Source organism: Peromyscus leucopus, chromosome 2 (assembly GCF_004664715.2).
Source record: "Peromyscus leucopus breed LL Stock chromosome 2, UCI_PerLeu_2.1, whole genome shotgun sequence".
Taxonomy (NCBI): Eukaryota; Metazoa; Chordata; class Mammalia; order Rodentia; family Cricetidae; genus Peromyscus; species Peromyscus leucopus.
Genome location: NC_051064.1, coordinates 5,320,702 through 5,337,525, shown reverse-complemented (window position 1 = coordinate 5,337,525; position 16,824 = coordinate 5,320,702). Strand labels below are relative to the sequence as shown.

General features: G+C 42.0%; 1 protein-coding gene across 10 annotated transcripts in view; it reads left to right on the top strand.

Moving 5' to 3' along the window:
• The window catches only part of Tpd52 (tumor protein D52), a 94,993-nt gene extending 80,228 nt beyond the window's left edge, over positions 1-14,765 (top strand). For 4 of the 10 annotated variants that reach the window (XM_028890405.2, XM_037202349.1, XM_037202348.1 and 1 more), the window contains exons 4-8: positions 168-269; positions 1,356-1,382; positions 8,302-8,343; positions 9,631-9,679; positions 13,190-14,765. In XM_028890405.2, coding sequence (XP_028746238.1) covers positions 168-269; positions 1,356-1,382; positions 8,302-8,343; positions 9,631-9,679; positions 13,190-13,309 — 340 coding nt within the window. In that variant the 3' untranslated portion in view covers positions 13,310-14,765. The remainder of the gene's footprint in view (positions 1-167; positions 270-1,355; positions 1,383-8,301; positions 8,344-9,630; positions 9,680-13,189) is intronic. The other 6 variants (XM_037202341.1, XM_037202345.1, XM_037202342.1 and 3 more) reach the window with 3 other exon arrangements.
• Positions 14,766-16,824: the final 2,059 nt, after the last annotated feature.

The following is a 16,824-nucleotide window of genomic DNA, read 5'->3' as shown; positions in this document are numbered from 1 at the left end:
GCAGAAATCGTGACAGAGGGATTATTGCTGCCCTGATGGTTCTAGAGAATAGTAGAAGTTCTTAAAACTGTTCTGTTCTTGAGTTCTTCAGCAGGTATGACACTGTGCTGGAATTTACAGACCAGCCTAGCTGACATTTCTCCCCGTTTGTTCATAATTGTCTGCAGATACAGGAAGACGTCTGAAACCTTAACTCAGGCTGGACAGAAGGCTTCTGCTGCATTTTCATCGGTTGGCTCAGTCATCACCAAAAAGCTGGAAGATGTAAAGTATGTGTGCATTTTCCCTTGCTCACCGAGTAGTCGTGGCACACTGAACTGGTGCTGTGGTTGCTGTTGATTCCTGCCTGTGGGTCAGGGTGCTGCTGGGTTCCCTTCTGTTAGAGTGAGGGAGGGTTTTCCTTCACATCCAGGCCTGAAGTGCTTGCCTGAATATTTTTAGGCCATAGTATTTCACCCTCCAAAACGAGCATCTTGTGAGTCCCTTTACGGGCTGTTAAAAAATTCTGGTTGCAAACTTTTGCCTCCTGATCCTTCCTGCGGTGTTAGTACGTCTCCGGTGTTTGCCAGTGTGTGATTGCGGGCAGAGCCGGGCTTCTTTCTGGGGATGAGTACCGAGCATTGAGGGGCACGCTTGGCCTGAGGGTTTCACTGTTTGTGTGTGACATTTGTATGTCATGGTGTGGTTTCAAGGCGCTTGTGTGTGCACTGGTTTGTTCTAACCCATACGCTTCACATATGTTCACTCTCAGGCCCAGGTCTTGATTTTGAGTTTCTTTTTCTTTCTTTCTTTCTTTTTTTTTTTTTTTAAACTGTGCATTTGTATTTGAGATTAGTTTGCAGAATTTTTCTTGTCATGTTGGGAAAACCACTTCATGGTGCTTTTGTGCATTCATAGGCTGCCATGATTAGAATAGTGCTGGTCATGCACAACATGGCTTACGTTGGCTGTACTTCCGTTGCGTGCACACCTTATGTTTGTGTTTTTCTAAGCCTAGACTGCATGACTTTGTATGTTTTATCTGTGGGAAAAATAGGTTTTACAACCAGAATTTTGTTAGTTGAATTTAATCAATATTTTGTACCGTGTATTAAAATCCATTTCCTCGTATTTCCATTATGTTTGAGAGCACCGTTGTTCTAAGCATGATATCATAAGGATGGATTTCCTGAACCCTTGGACAATTATGTGTGTGGAGCACCTGCTACGTGCTCTCACTTCTTTTAATGCCGACTGACTCTTTAGTGTCTTAGGGGCTATGTAAACCATGCACCCTTATAAAAGTAGGTAATTTAATTGTGGTAGATTGGTCAGAACTTCCTTTCTGTTTTAATGCTTCCTCTGGCTTCTTACAGATTGCAAGCCTTTTCACATTCCTTTAGGTAAGGAGAGTCTGAACGACTGCTGCTGCCTAGCAGTTGTGTGAGATGAGTGTGCGAGATTAGATGTTGATGCCTCGGTGGATGCTCGTGTGTGTCCACTGTGCGATTTCCTGCGTTCACAGTGGCTTCTACTTGAGTGCATTTCTAATGCCAAGGGAGGGCTCCTTGTATTCCATGTGTAATGGACCAATGGAAAGAAGAATTGGACATGGTGGCACCAGGGATATGGAAATGACTTTTGAAGTTTCAATTATTATTATTATTTTTACCATGGCATACAGAATTCCTCCCTTTTAATGTCTGACTTTGTTTGGTTTTGATGCTTTTGTTTCTTTGGTGCTTTTGTAAGGATGTTGGAATTCTCCTTCATGTGGGTCGCATTATGTAATTATAATAGACTGCATATGTACTGTCTCATGGTATTAACTGGTCCGTCCTATAAAGATTTCAGCACTCTTTGTGTGTGTGCTAAGACAGACATCAGATCTTACCTACCATGTACTTTTCGGTATTTGTCTTATTAGCTTATAGACTGTTTTATTATTTCTCCACTAGCTCTTCTTTAGGCATACAGGGTGGTTTTATGGTTTGTCAGTGGAAAAGGGTATTAGAAAGTACAAGTGTGCCCTGTAGGAGTCTCTGCGGTGACTCTGATCATATGATTATATATGTAGGAGACAAGTGGGAGATCCTTACAGAGTAAGCAGGAAGGGTACCTCGGTCTCCATCTCTCTTCTGACTGGTGTACATCATTGCTTAAGGGACCCTTGCTATGATTTAGCTGCTACTGTTGTGTCGTCCGGCTCCCCCTTCCTTTTCTGGTTGTTAATTTTTAAAGTTAGATTACAAAGTGATGAGTTTCATGTGACATTTGCATACATATACACCATTGTATGTTCTTCTTACTCATCATGGCTTCCCCCACTGCCGTCTCCTAACCCCCTCACTGGTCTCTCCCCTCCCCCTGTAGCCCCCTATTCTTTCATGTTACATGAATTCTGTTACCCTCTGCTTTTTCTTTCTTTCTCCCCTCCCTCAGGATCTCCTCCTTCTCATGGTCTCCTGTCTACTCCCTCCCCTTCTCTTAGACAAGCCGACTGACACACACAGCTCCTGGGCATCAGAGCAAATCATAGAGATGCATGAACTCTCATTGTTGAACTCCTTAAAGTGAAGATTATGATTTTAAAAAAGCCGAACAAGTAACCAATGATAAGATGCAACTGTGGGAAAATGGCTTGAGCCTTAGTTAGAGGCAAGTGAGTACGAGTTTAGTCACTTATGCCGTTCTAGCACACGAGTGCCTGCTGTGGCCACATGCAAAGGCTATAGCCACAGAGCAGACACCGCTTTTGTTAGAACAGGTGTCCCTGAGTGGTGTGGGGAAGGAGCCAGGGCCTTGGGATGCCTTAAGAATAGAAGAGATTGCAAGGACTTGGTCGTCAAACAGTGTCATGTATGACATTAACACAAATAACACAAATTGGCACATAGCACTGTGCAAGGCCTGTGGAGAATGACATGCTTCGTCTTACAGATCATTCTTGCTCCACACTGTTAGCAAGATTAATATAAGTATGGTTCAGTGTGTCTTACTGCACCAGAAACCGAGTTTTGCTCTTCTAAATTTTTTTGGGTTACCTTATTTTACTTAGAAATATCGATTATACTGCACTGTTTTTAAATTAATAAACTTTGTTCTTTGAGAGTTTCATACATGTATAAAGTACATTCCCCATCCCTCCTTCTGCTTTACAGATGTCTTTCCCATATTCATTAGTTTTTGTTTACTTTAGTACCCTACTGAATTTAACTGGGACTGTCTGTGTTACCCTGAGTTTGGAACTAACCATCACAGCATCGTGGCCTTACCAGTGTGTATACAACCTGATATTATGCCTCCCATCTCCCAGAATCTGTTAGCTGCCAGCAGTTCAGCAGTGAGACCCCCCAAGTTCTTTCTCCTTCCATAGCAGACTGTTTGGGAGGTCTAGTCCAATAGGTATCACTCCTATGAATTAATGATTGTCATTGCTGTATCAGGCTAACAAGATGACATTTATAGCTTTCTCCTTACCTCCCAGCCCCCTCTTTCTGCCCCCTCCTCCACAGTGTTCCTTGAAGTCAAGGCGGTGGTGTAAATGTTTGTCTTGTCTTTACTGACAAATAAATATTGTGTATCAATATGTAGAAATCAAGTCTTTTGATGAAAACTTGAAAACAAGAAAAAAAAAGATTCTCTTCTTAACTTTGTAATTCTTATAGATCAGAGATTGGCTCAAGTCACTTAATCTGGTTTCATGTTTTCAGACTATAAGGAAAAAACAATCACATCTTTTAGATCATGAGAGTCTTAGAGGCAAATTCTGGCTACAGTTCTCCAAGGAGATAGTCTCTTCCCCAGTCCCAGCAGCCTAACCCAGTCTGGGGGTTCAGGTGGGAGCTAAGAGGAGGGACAGCAGAGATCCCATTTGCCAACTGCTCTGACACAGATGGTTAATCCCATTAACCATTTGTCCTCAGTCCCCGCCATGTGGCCAACTCGGGACTGGTGATTTCTTCACGCTGACGTAGCTGTGGATTCGGGAAGAGAAATGCCAACTCACAGATAGAGATTTCAGCATCCCTGGTTTTTTTTTTTTTTTTTTTTTTTTTTTTTTTTTTTTTTTAATTTATTAAACACGGTCAGTTAACGAGTTAACATTTGAGGTTTAGATATTGGTAATAATTTGTCTAGGTTAAGGGAGGGAGAGGAAAGGAGAGAGGTAAAGAGGGCAGAGCTGGGGTCAGGGAGAGAATGGATGAGAATAGGTGTTTTTGATGTCTTGAAAATGAGAGCTCTGTCTGGCTAGGATCCTGGTGGGACAAGGCGATGAAAACTGACCCATGAGGTCCTTGGGGACAATCACCGACCACCCCTGAAAGTAGCGTGTACATTTCCACTTCTTTTTTGTGTGTGGCTGTTTTCTGTACATACAGGCAACACATTGAGTCATGCTTTTATAATGTGGAGAAATATTTAAAGTACCTTCTCATTTTAACCACAAGTGATGATGGTCTTCTAGCATCCTGGAGTAATCCAGTGGCTCCATTGTTCATTTCCTATATATTTAAGAAGAAATGCTAATTCATTTTGTGCTTATTTCACAAGCTATTTTCCTTTCAAATGAGCATTTCTTCATATAACATATCTCAATATTTTTTATTTCTTTGGGGTTTTATTAAGGTCATTCTAGACAATTCTTTTTTGCTGAAAACTTCTGTTCTTTGTGGGAGAAGAAATCTCTTTCCTTCACTATGAAACAGTATCTTTGGATCAGGAACTGAATCACTGTACTAACTTTCTCCGCCTTTCTCATTCACATTTCCCAATTTTAGGTAGCAAACGTGTTCATTCATTCTGATGTTGTTAAATGTTGACTATGTGTCAGACCCTGTTCTAGACTGGAGGGCTGGAGCTAGGTACTGCTGCTCCTGGACACTGTAAAGGGAGATAATCTGCCATGAAAATGACGCAGTACTAATGGTTAACGGAAGATCTGAGCACTTCCAAAGTAGGTGTGGTCATCGCTTTGATTATTATAGTTGGGAGGACACTGAGCTAGAGGAGCACTAAATGACCTCACGGTTACACAGCCAATGGAAGTGGCTGAGGGTTAGGCTTTGAACCCAGCAGCCCGGTCCCAGAGATGACTGTCCGCAGAGCAGCGAGTCTGAGAGCGCCTCCTGACCCCGGGCCATCGACCAGCACTCTTGCTCTTGTATTGCTTACACCAGAGCAGATTGTGAGAGCAACAGGGCACCGCTCTTAGAAGCATGCCCGCCGCGTGGCAGGCACCACGTTAGCCATTGCTCTTCTCGGCCTGGCCCTTCTTTCTCTTCCCTGCTTTGTCCATCCTCATTAGAGATGGAAAGATCAAGTAACAGTGTCAGAGATTGGAAAAAAATTAAATGGTTCTGCTTTTCTAAAAAAAAAAAAAATTATGTGCATTGGTGTGAGGGTGTCAGATCCCCTGGAACTGGAGTCACAGACAGTTGTGAGCTGCCACGTGGGTGTTGGGAATTGAACCTGGGTCCTCCGGAAGAGCAGCCAACGCTCTTAACTGCTGAGGCATCTCCCCAGCCCAAATAGTTCAGCTTTTTAAAAGAGTGAGTAAGAGCGAATCTGAGGTGGAGAAGGATGCACTGAGAACTAGCCCACCCTGTGCTGTGTGCCCTCATGTTTGGAGGTGCCTCGCTTTGTATCCCGACTTGAAGGTTACAAATCAAGGTGGGAGATTTTTCCCAGATTTTGCCCTGTAGATGGGACGGATCCCCATAGCTTGTCCATTAAGTGGTGACCCTGACTTTTTGTGTAGAGAGCTCCTTATTGCGTTCAACTTTGGATGAAACTGGAAATGACGGTCAGTTGAGACAGCTTTGTGTAACTGTAGAGGAGTCAGGAATGAAAGACGAGCTGTCCCGTACCCAGTGCAGCCTCATTGCCCACCAAGTGAAACGCCATCTGCGCGACTGTAGAGGGGGCTGCCTAATGGGATGGGGTTGGGGTGATGTATACGCCTTGTTCTTCGCACTAACACGGCTCTCAGAAGCAGAGACCTGGCCTTCAAAGCCATCGCTATCCACTGATTTCATTCTCTGTTTTAAGTACTTTTTTTAAATTGGGAAATATAGCTACAGAAAAGTATTCAAATTCAGCCCAGTGATTTTTCACAAAATCAGCCTTATTATAAACAGGTCCTTGTCTTTTCTTATATATGGTCTCTGAGGCATATTTAATATATGCTAGCTTGTTTGCTAGTGAGAAAACCCAGCCACCTGGCTGCTACAAGGAAAATAAAACCTTTTTCTGTGACTGTAGGAACATTAACTAGATTTGCCTGTGCCTTTTAAAAACTTAAGCTTTATCCACATATTTGCCTCATTTTGTTAATATTATCAGACTGTGTAAATCCCGTGAACCATCAATTTAATTATATTTGGCCACTACTCACCGTCTGTGGCCAGAATTTAGTAGCTTCTCCTGAAGTTAATGTTCTAGCAAAGAATGTTTTTGTTAAGGAACAGAAAATGACCTGTGTTTGCTCAATGCAAAAAGGGAATGCTTTGCACAAATACAAAACTGTTTTGGAAACCAAGGAGTTGGGAGAGACAAGCCCAGCCCCACACAAACCAGCCCGACAACTCGAAGAAAAGCATTGGAAATCGAGGTAGCGCCCGGAAACTCAGCACATCTGAAAGTCTGCCCTCTCCTGCCCTGTCTTGACCTGCATGGCGGCTTCTCCCTCCTTTTCTAACCCATCTTTGCTTCCGTTTGTCTCTTCTTGGGAAGCAGGCGGGTTCTTAAAGCTTTTCTGTGATCTGACAGTTCCTCCACAGCCGTTAAGTTGGTGTAGTTTTCCAGCTCCGAGATCACCCCCTGCCCGTGACAGCAGCTTCCTGTCTGGTTTCAGGATCAGACTCTTGTCACAGCTCCCACATCTCATTCAGTGCTGACAGACAGTCTGCAGATTGACAGGAGGTTAGAAGTATTGGGGGGTGCTCCCCTCATTTGTCACAGGAGTTAGGGTCAAAGGTGTTTTGTTGGGTATGTGGGTCTTTTGGGCTCGCTCTTTAGAAGAGCCCAGGGAAATCCACGTGATGATTCAAGTTCTGTTGTTAGGAAATTAGAAAGATTGTTCTCATTACTCTGTGCCCTACAATTGTGGGAACAACCCGCTTGAAAGGATCAAATAGAAGAACTGGCAACTTCCTCCAGTGTCGTTCATGTCCGAGATGCAGCCATGGTGCACCCCTCCTCTGTAGGGGTGACAATCAGCACAGCCTGTGGTGTCCTGATTCCACTTCAGAGTTTTCCTCTTCCGCTCGCTGTACATCCCAGTCACACTGTGTGTAATTACATAGTCATCTGTAACCGCAGTCTTTGAAGGAACTTAGTCATAAACACACACACTCTTTTAAATGCCACTAAGGATATTTGAGCTTTTTTCTTTACCCAAAGGAAAGATTACTTCTTACCAAAAAAAAAAAAAAAAACCTATGGTAGTGACCAAAACATGTGCAAAAAACAGTATGAGCAAGAGCAAAACACATTGTTGTTTTTTTTTTAGGAGCCCCCAAATGAAGATATTTTCAGCTGGTGAGTTAGTGTCTAGGGAAGGTTTCTCAGAGCAGGCTCAAAGGCTTTGCCAGTCAGTGGACTGTACTGTTATGGGATAGAAGTTGAACCCCAGAATATAGAGAGCTGAATGGTACTTGAGCAATCTTCTAGGAAGTCTTGAGATCGAGTGTAAGTGTCTCTTAGTGAACAACACATGCTGTTACTGCTAAGGAGTGCTATGGGATTTGTAATAACTTAGTTATCAAATGGGGGATAGATTTAGAAACCGGCCTGTTCCAACCAGAAACAAATACCTAGAGAAAGATGGCCACTGCAGCCCTTCTGGGGCTTGTGTGTATATGTGTGTGTTCCTGTGTGTGTGTGTGTGTGTGTGTGTGTGTGTGTGTGTGCGCGCGCGCGCGTGCGCACTTCACTTTTGAGGGGAGATGGTGAACACTGATCAGGACTCCTAAAAACCCAAGTTCCATCTCAGTTTTCTGCTTGGGTTACCATTTCACTTCTGAGCCTTGAGCCTTACAGATCCAGGTAAAAGCGCTTCGCAGCTTTCACAGTGCAAGGGAAGGGCATGCTTGTCTTATTAGATCTGATAATCGTTGGGTGGAAATTGGTTTATGAATGGAAGTAAATTCTTTTGAAATAACTTTGACATCTCCCTCCCACCTCAAAAAGTAGATCATTGTTCACAGTGCCGAAAGAATGAGCTGTCAGAAAGCTTTACTTATCGGAACGTGTGGCCAGCTTCTTGGGGCAGGTCACTGTACTAACTTGTTTCTGTCTCTCTTTAATGCTGCCTCTCAGTATCCGCTCCATTCAGCATTCCATTAGCATGCCTGCTATGAGGTAAAGTATATCTTTGCAAGATGCTTTCTGCCCATTGCAACCCAAAACTGTCCAGTAGGGAACTAGAATTCTATCTCTTAACAAGCTGTGCATTTAACACTGTTACAATCTGCAGTTACTTTCCTGACCATGTTGGGATATGTATTCCTGAGATCCAGAACGTGATTTTTTTTTTTAAGACTTACTATTCCAATTGCACTGTATAAAACCTTTATCTGAAACCAGTAGAGTTGGAAAGCACATGCCATTGTAGAATGAAGCTTCCCAGTGGCTCAGGGTTATTTTGTCCCTTGTCTGTTAGCTTTGGTTAACAAGCCTCTGGCTTCCGCCCTCTCCCCCCCACTTCCCACATCCCAGAGTGGTCTTTGGGACCAGCTTTCATCAGTGAGCACTCATAACTGACCTGCACTTAACCTGTCTAGGGAGACGGAGGCTCCTTCACGGTAGAGATCGCTGGCTTGGACTTTAGTCTGTGTAGGAATCACCTAGAGGGGTAGTTACAATGCTGCACGCTGGACCCACCCCTAGAGTTTCTGAATCTAGAGCAGGTGTGGGGCCCGAGAGTTTGGTTTCCTAGCACGTTCTTGAGAGCTGCTGATGCAGCTGGCCTGGTGTGGGGAGGTGGGATAGCACATGTCGAGGACCATTGGCTTTGTCCCCCCCCCACCCACCCTTTTAACTTTGCAACAGGGTGGATATTGAAGGTCCTATGGATAGGAACCCATGGGTGAGAGACAAAAGCCCAAAGTGTAGAGGAGAGATAAGTTCTGAGCTCTCCGACGTCTGACACCGTTCCTTTGGAATTAGGGTCGCTGCAATGGAACCTCACAGTTCGTTCTGATGGCTTAGTGTGTGCTTATGTGGGATCCTGCCCTGCCAAATGAGATGCTAAGCTGGAGTTCCAAGGCATAGTGGCTGAGTTCAGGAAATCTCACGGAGGGGGGGGGGTGCTTTTCTTTCATTCTGATGAGTGTTAGGGAGGTGACAGAGCTGGTGTTATCTGCCTTCTTCCTTTTCTGTACATGTCCATATGACAATATCACCTATATCTCAGAGTGACTGTCTTCATGAACTTAACAGCAAACTTGTGGAAATACTAGCTCAGAGGCTGGTTTATGTAGTGTCTATGTTGATACCTGTGCACACACATGCAGAGAAATACCTGCTCTTTTGCTAGTAAGAATAACAACAAAGAGAAATGCAGTCATTTCTGATGCTTCAGAGACGACTTTTTTTCCCACAGTGGTTGTAATTTTACTTTTCCTTTTTTTTTTTAAATCTACATAGAAACTCCTCAACTTTCAAGTCGTTTGAAGAAAAGGTTGAAAACTTAAAGGTAAGGAACGGGGCAAGCTGTCATCATGACGCACGTCTGCTGCCTTACGGCTCTTCACGTGCATCACTCACATAAAGCTTTAGAGAACTTGAAACCCGTACCCTGCGTGTCACTAATGGATGCTGCGTGGTTTGTAGTGTGTGTGTGTGTGTGTGTGTGTGTGTGTGTGTGTGTGTGTGTGTGTGTTTGTGAGAGAGAGATGCTTTTGTGAATGTGTTGTGTTGTAGCATGGTACACAGAGAATGGATAACATAAGACTGCAATTCTTCAAACATTTGCTTTATTTCAAATATTTTAAGTTTTTACATCTAGAAAGCACATAATATTAAAGAGTTAGTATAAGTATTACTATTACTATTTTAATATTGGTTATTGATATTAAAATATTAAAAATATTAAGTAGTCACTGTCTTTTTTTATTATTTTTGAGGATATTTTCTTATTGTTTAACAATTTCACACATGTAATTTCAGCAATTGAGAAGTAGAAGAGGAGGTTCAGGACCAGCCTTGGCTAGAGAGAGAGAGAGAGAGAGAGAGAGAGAGAGAGACCTTATTCAAGAAAATAAGTTAAAAGAACTCATACTTAGTTTAGTCTTTCAGAACATTTGAAGAGTCACTTACTCTTAAAAGTATCTTACATAGACGGGCGGTAGTGGCACAGGTGTACACCTTTAATCATAGCACCCGGGAGGCAGAGGCAGGCAGATCTCTGTGAATTTGAGGCCAGCCTAGTTTCAGGACAACCAAGGCTTTTAGACAATGAAACCCTGTGTTAAAAAAAACCAAACCGACCAAACCAACAAAACCCAAAAATACAACAACAAAAGAAAAAAACAATATCTTACATTAAAAGGCAGAATTGCTTACTGAAAAATTAAATAGTGTACAGTGGTCTGGATTTTTAGCATGGACCTCTTCTCTCTGTAGAATCACACTGTACACACAAGTCTTACAGCTTTGTGTATGTGAACCTGTGATTTCAGGGATCCTTCATTTTGTTCAATAATACTGTTTAGGGGCCTCAAATAGTTCTTGGCATGTTGCTTGGTGTGCATTGGATGAATATAAACATACATTACACTCATGTTTCCGGATCGGTACATGAGACTGGTTTTATCCATCTCAATGTCAAGTCATACATCTGAAAACAAGCTTCATTGCGGAGTCAAGGATTGCTGGGACTTAGTTCTCAAGAGCATTTGGACTCTCCCTGCCTCTCCTTCACATCTGTCTTGTTAGCTTTTGAAATAGTCAGAAATCAGCAACTTTGTTCATTTGATCCTAGAGATGAGGAAGGAGTGCCCAGTGACTTGCTATATTATCAGTCTATAGATTCTAGTATAGTCCATTTGTCAAATATGACTTAGCATCATTCAGATGATGTCTTAGAGTTACTATTGCTGTGATGAAACACCATGACCAAAAGCAAATTGGGAAGGAATGAATTTATTTGGCTTACACTTCCATATCATTATCCATCATTGAAGGAACTTAAACATGGCAGAGGCCATAGCGGCTTGCTCCCCATGGCTTGCTCAGCCTGCTTTCTTATAGAACCCAGGACCACCAACCCAGGGGTGGCCCCACCCACAATGAGCTAGCCCCCCCCCCCCCCCATCAATCACTAATTAAGAAGATGCTTTATGGCCTTGCCTACAGCCTGGTCTTATAGAGACATTTTCTCAATCAAATTTCCCTCCTCTCAAGTGACTATGGCTTGTGTCAAGTTGACATAAAACTCCGGCACGGATGAAACATAAAAGGTAACTTTACAAAGTGTATTGAACAACTATTGGTAAAGAACTTTGTAGTTGTATGCTTGGGATCATTTTGCCAAATTATACTTCCATTGATTTAAGCTTTGTGTCAACATGTCTGCACTGAGATTTTGGATGGATTCAGTTTTCTGTAGGTTTGAGTGTGTGGTTATGACAGGGAAAGCTGAGGGTACCATGCAGACCTGGAGGAAGACCTCAGCTAGCTTGACAGGAAGGGAAAGTTGGCAAAGGCCTCTCAGTAATATAATTGGAGACATGCATAAGGCTTTGGGGCCCTTTTTTGAGGGATGATAATCTGGTCTTATGGAAATGGGAAGCCATTGAAGGGTATTAGTCAACTGGAACACCTTCTGTACATTTTACCAAAAAGCATGATTGGCAGCCTCTCACAGTGAAGGGATGGTGTGGATCACGAACAGGAGGAGCAGTTGAGAGGTGAGAGTTGTGATCCAGGTAAAGGGGACAGTGAAGAATTCAGGTATATGATGGGACTAAATGTAGACGTTAGACCAGGATTAAAGCAACATGCTTGGAACCAGGATGGCTCACGCGCAGCTCCACGTGTTGGACCAGTCACCTCTGGAGGTGCTCTTGCTGTACAACATTTTCTTTTACATCTTTAAATTTAATATTGAGATACATAACATTTTAATCACCTTTTCTTAGAATTTTACGGAGCAGACAGTGAAATGAAACAATGTAAAGATTTTCTTGCTTGAAGGGTTTCATGGCTCTCCGGAAGAAGAAAGATGAATGGAAGAGAGGTCCCCTTGTGGGGAGTTCACCTTTACATACGCTGAATTGCAAGGCGTTGTAACAATTTCATACAGTTAAGACTTATTTCAGTGAATTTAATAATGGATATAAGTTATGCAGATTTATCCAACAATTCAGAGATTGGATGGGAGATAAAAAGAAGAGAAAGTTTCAATTGGATTCCAGTTTTTATACTCTACCCAGTGAGTTAAGACTGGAATCACAGGAAGGTCAAGTTTGAATCCACTGAGCACACATCTTGGTCACTGGCTGGTTTCCTAGTGTTAGCTGTCATACTGTACAGTCATTACATGTAACAGTTAGTGAGCACTGAGGAGCTTGAAGGGATGGACTGAGTAACGGAGATGTGGTTTTGGTCTTGTGAGACAGTGTTTGTTTCACAGGAACTACAATATAGCCCAGGCCAGAGACCAAACTCATGGCGGTCCTCCTGCCTTAGCCTCCCAAGGGTTGATAAAGGCGTGAGCCACCACATCCATCTAGGAGTTTTGAAAGATAGATAAATAAATAGATAGATAGATAGATAAATAGATAAATAAATAAATAAAATGTCAGGTATATGTAGCATTCAAACAAATAGTGATTGACAGTAGAGCTTTACAAATTTCCAGTACACAGAGTCACTCGGGATCCCTCTGGTATTACGATTTCCATTTTTTCATGTCTGACAAGCCCCCAGATGATGCTGAGTCTGTCGGCCAGACTTTTATGTAGGAAAGGGCTGAGAAGCTTACAGTATACCTGGACAAATACCTTTATGTCTTCTCTTTGTTGTGTTTCACTGTTAAGCTACTCTGAGCACTACAGCGGCACTTACATCCACATGTACATAGTGATCACTGGGTCGTGAGAGGCCCAATTTGTTCTTGAAAATAATAAATTTAGAGTTCCTTTCTGCAGAGGCAATTAATTTTGTTTCATGATGTTTTTTTCTTTTCTACACTTTAAAAAAGTCTAAGGTAGGCGGAACCAAGCCTGCTGGTGGTGATTTTGGAGAAGTCCTGAATTCCACGAGCGCTACCAGTGCCATGTCCACGGAGACACCTCTAGAGCCCACGGAGGAGAGTCCCTGAGTTGCTGACCTGTGTTTTGCTGCCCACTGCCAGGTGCTGCAAGTGAGATCCAAGCACATCTTGTTCATGGCTGCAGATTTCGACCAGATGTGCTTTTATTTAGCTTTACTTATTTCTTTGACCAAATAGTTTGTGAATTAAACAAAGTGAAAGCACTTTCACCTCCACCCCAGGGAACCCCCCTTTAGTGTTCATGAATGCCCCTTTGGATAGGAAACAGCATCGCACAGCCTCGGGTAGTCCCTGAGGGAGGCACTCACTGAATGACAGGAAGCTGCAGGTGACCACTGCGGTTTTACTTACAAAATCACTCTACATTTGGGATTCTAGTTTGATCCTTTCCTATACAAGTCATTTTTTTTTTTCCTTTTTGAGTCTCTGTATACTTGATTTGTAGCTAAAATTGTTCTTTTGTAAATTCTGGTTATTACACGTTTTGGGATCATTTTGTTACTTTTAAGGGAGAAAGCACCAGCTACATTTTTTTTTTCCTTGGATAAACAGTTTTTGTATGAGGACCATATCTTGGGTTTCTGAACACACCAAACTAAAGTAGACAGGTGTATATGTACTTCAGCAGTTCTTTCTGTAAGTTAAATTTATGCAGAAACTCAAACTACCAGTGGCATGAGTATGGGGTCCCCTTCTATATCCTTGGTAATTATCAGCTACCATTTCAACATATTGGTTATTTATTATGGCACTCTTACACATTTTTTATAAGATTCAAATTTAATTTTAGGTAAATTGACAAAATAACATTGTGTAAGTTGAAATGTGACCACACTCGTCACTGATAATTCCAAAAGTCTGAAAAGTCTTTGGGTCTAGATAGCTGTAGAAAATGCTAAAATCGATCATCTTAGGGGAAATTACTGCCTCCATCAAATCCATTTAGCACCCATTACGAAGCACAGAAAGTTCTATGAGAAATACAACTTGAATATTTTTTATACTAAGGTATTGTTGATAACTCCGAAGGATGTAAGGCATTAATACAAATGAGCTCATCATGCTGTACATGTTTTCAGTGTGTTAGCAATGTAAACTGTACTGTAGGCATCGCCCCTGCTTGAGAACCCTTGGGGCTTGCGAGTCAAAGTTTCCAGATGTCTCTGCTTCGCTCCTTTTTATTAACTGTGGTAACTACTGACTCACCACCATTTCCTTCTGCTGTGTTTATGGCCTAGGAGGTTGTATCTGTTATTTATCTATTGTGGTTGTTTTATCATTGTCCATGCCAAATGTTAATTGCCAAGCTTGGAGTGACCTAAAGCATTTTTCAAAAGCATGACTAGATTTAATTAAGGATGAAGTTTCTGCAAACCAAATCTGAAAAGCCACAAGTGTCAGTTGTTACAAAATGACATGCTGCCATTCTTGATTGCTACTTGGATGCAATGGAAACCATGCTCTATTATATGTGACAAATCTTAATAAAGTCTGTGCATCAGTAGCCTAGGTTTCAGTGTTTATTAAGAGGCCAATGGTCTGGATAAAGCTTGTATTCTAAAATCAACTGGTCTCCTGGAAGTGTGTTCCCAGAGGACTGGATCTGTAGAAATTTGTCTCTTCAGAGAAATATTGTGACTATTCTTTGTCAAAAATTAGGTGTTCCTATGTGTGTGGATTAATGTCAGGGTCTTCAATTCGATTCCATTGGTCCATGTGTTGGTTTTTATGCCAGTACCAAGCTGTTTTTATTACTGTAGCTCTATAGTAGAGCTTGATGTCAGGGATGGTGATGCCTCCAGAGGTTGCTTTATTGTACAGACTTCTTTTAGCTATCCTGGGTTTTTTGTTTTTCCATATGAAGTTGAGTATTATTCTTTCCAGGTCTGTGAAGAATTGTGTTGGGATTTTGATGGGGATTGCACTGAATCTGTAGATTGCTTTTGGTAAGATTGCCATTCAACGCAACTGCAATTAGTCCTTTTTTTTTTTTTTTTTTTTTGCATTCCAACATCTTTTCAGCAGATTGTTGCTGGGTGTCCCACTCTGGTTTTGTGACCTGGCAAAAACAGAGTAAAACAGCAGTTTTTTTTTCCCCATAAAATTTCATAGAGATTTTTCATCTGAGGAAAACAGTAGTGGTGGTGGTAAGTGGGATGTATATAGATAAATTTGGGGATGAGTATGAAAGAAAAAATTAGAAACTGTTTCTGGATATCTCTCTACACTTAACCTAAAAAGTTATTCTACTGTAAGAATCCTGCTTCATCAAAAAGAGTCACAAAAATGATTAAGGACTAACTCAAAATTAAACATGGATTTTAGAATATTCAAAAATATTAAAAGTATTTGTGGGAAATTCATTATGAATTCAGATACTTCAGAAATTTGAAACACAGCAATTAACAGAAATATTCCAAAGAGGTCAGGGCCACTTTACTGGGATTTGTGTTTTAGGCTAAGAAAACTGCAGAAGAGAAACCTCAAATATTTGTGAAGTCTCAGATATTTAAGGACATACCTGTAATGGAGGAAAAGATCTCCGAGGCCTTACAAAAGCAGTTTCCTCAGCTCATGGGGTTGGTTGGGAATTTAGCGAGAATTCTTATGGTTAGAACCCCAAGAATTAATGGAGGAAGGAACTCACTAACTGGATTATGATCTTAGCAACTCAAAGTAATTACTGGAGTACCGAAAAATGGTTCATTTGAAGTATTTCTGGATCTTTTAGTTACAGTATACACTCTTTTCTGTGAAGTGTTTGAAAGCAATAAAAACTATAATTTGGTGTGGGTTCTTTGTTATGTATTTCTCCACTTTCAGGAAAGGGGTGAATCTTCTTTGTAACTTCTCTCAAACTCTTCAGATCCTGACATGTAAAACAGCGAAACAAAACAAAAAACCAAATAAACAAAACCCCAGCAGCTGTATTGAATCAGCGCATCATCAACGTGGAGAAGCTGCGTGCTGGCTTCTTTTTTTTTTTTTTTTTTTGGTTTTTCGAGACAGGGTTTCTCTGTGTAGCTTTGCGCCTTTCCTGGAGCTCACTTGGTAGCCCAGGCTGGCCTCGAACTCACAGGATCCGCCTGGCTCTGCCTCCCAAGTGCTGGGATTAAAGGCGTGCGCCACCAACACCCGGCGCGTGCTGGCTTCTAACAGGCATTAACGGTTATCGCTGGAAGTGTGCCTGGCGGAGGAGGCACAGCATGAAGCGACTGTCGGGATCCTGGATTCTTCGGTAGTTCTTTTTTTCTAGGATTTATTTCATCATGTGTTTGTGCGTATGTCTGTGTGGTATATGTGCATGCAAGCAAAGGTGACTGTGGAGACCAGAGACATCAGGTTGTCCTGGGGCTGGAGTTGCAGGCAGACGTGAGTATTGGGAATTGAACATGTAAGGAGCAGTATGGACTATGGACTGATAAGCCATCTCTCCAACTCTCTCGAATAGTTTTTAGGACCAACTGAAAGGCCAGATTTTTTTTTCCCACAGCAAAGGGAGACATCTGACTGTAGAATAGGCCTCATTTTTTGTGGCTGCCCTCTTTTAACTGGATTGATTA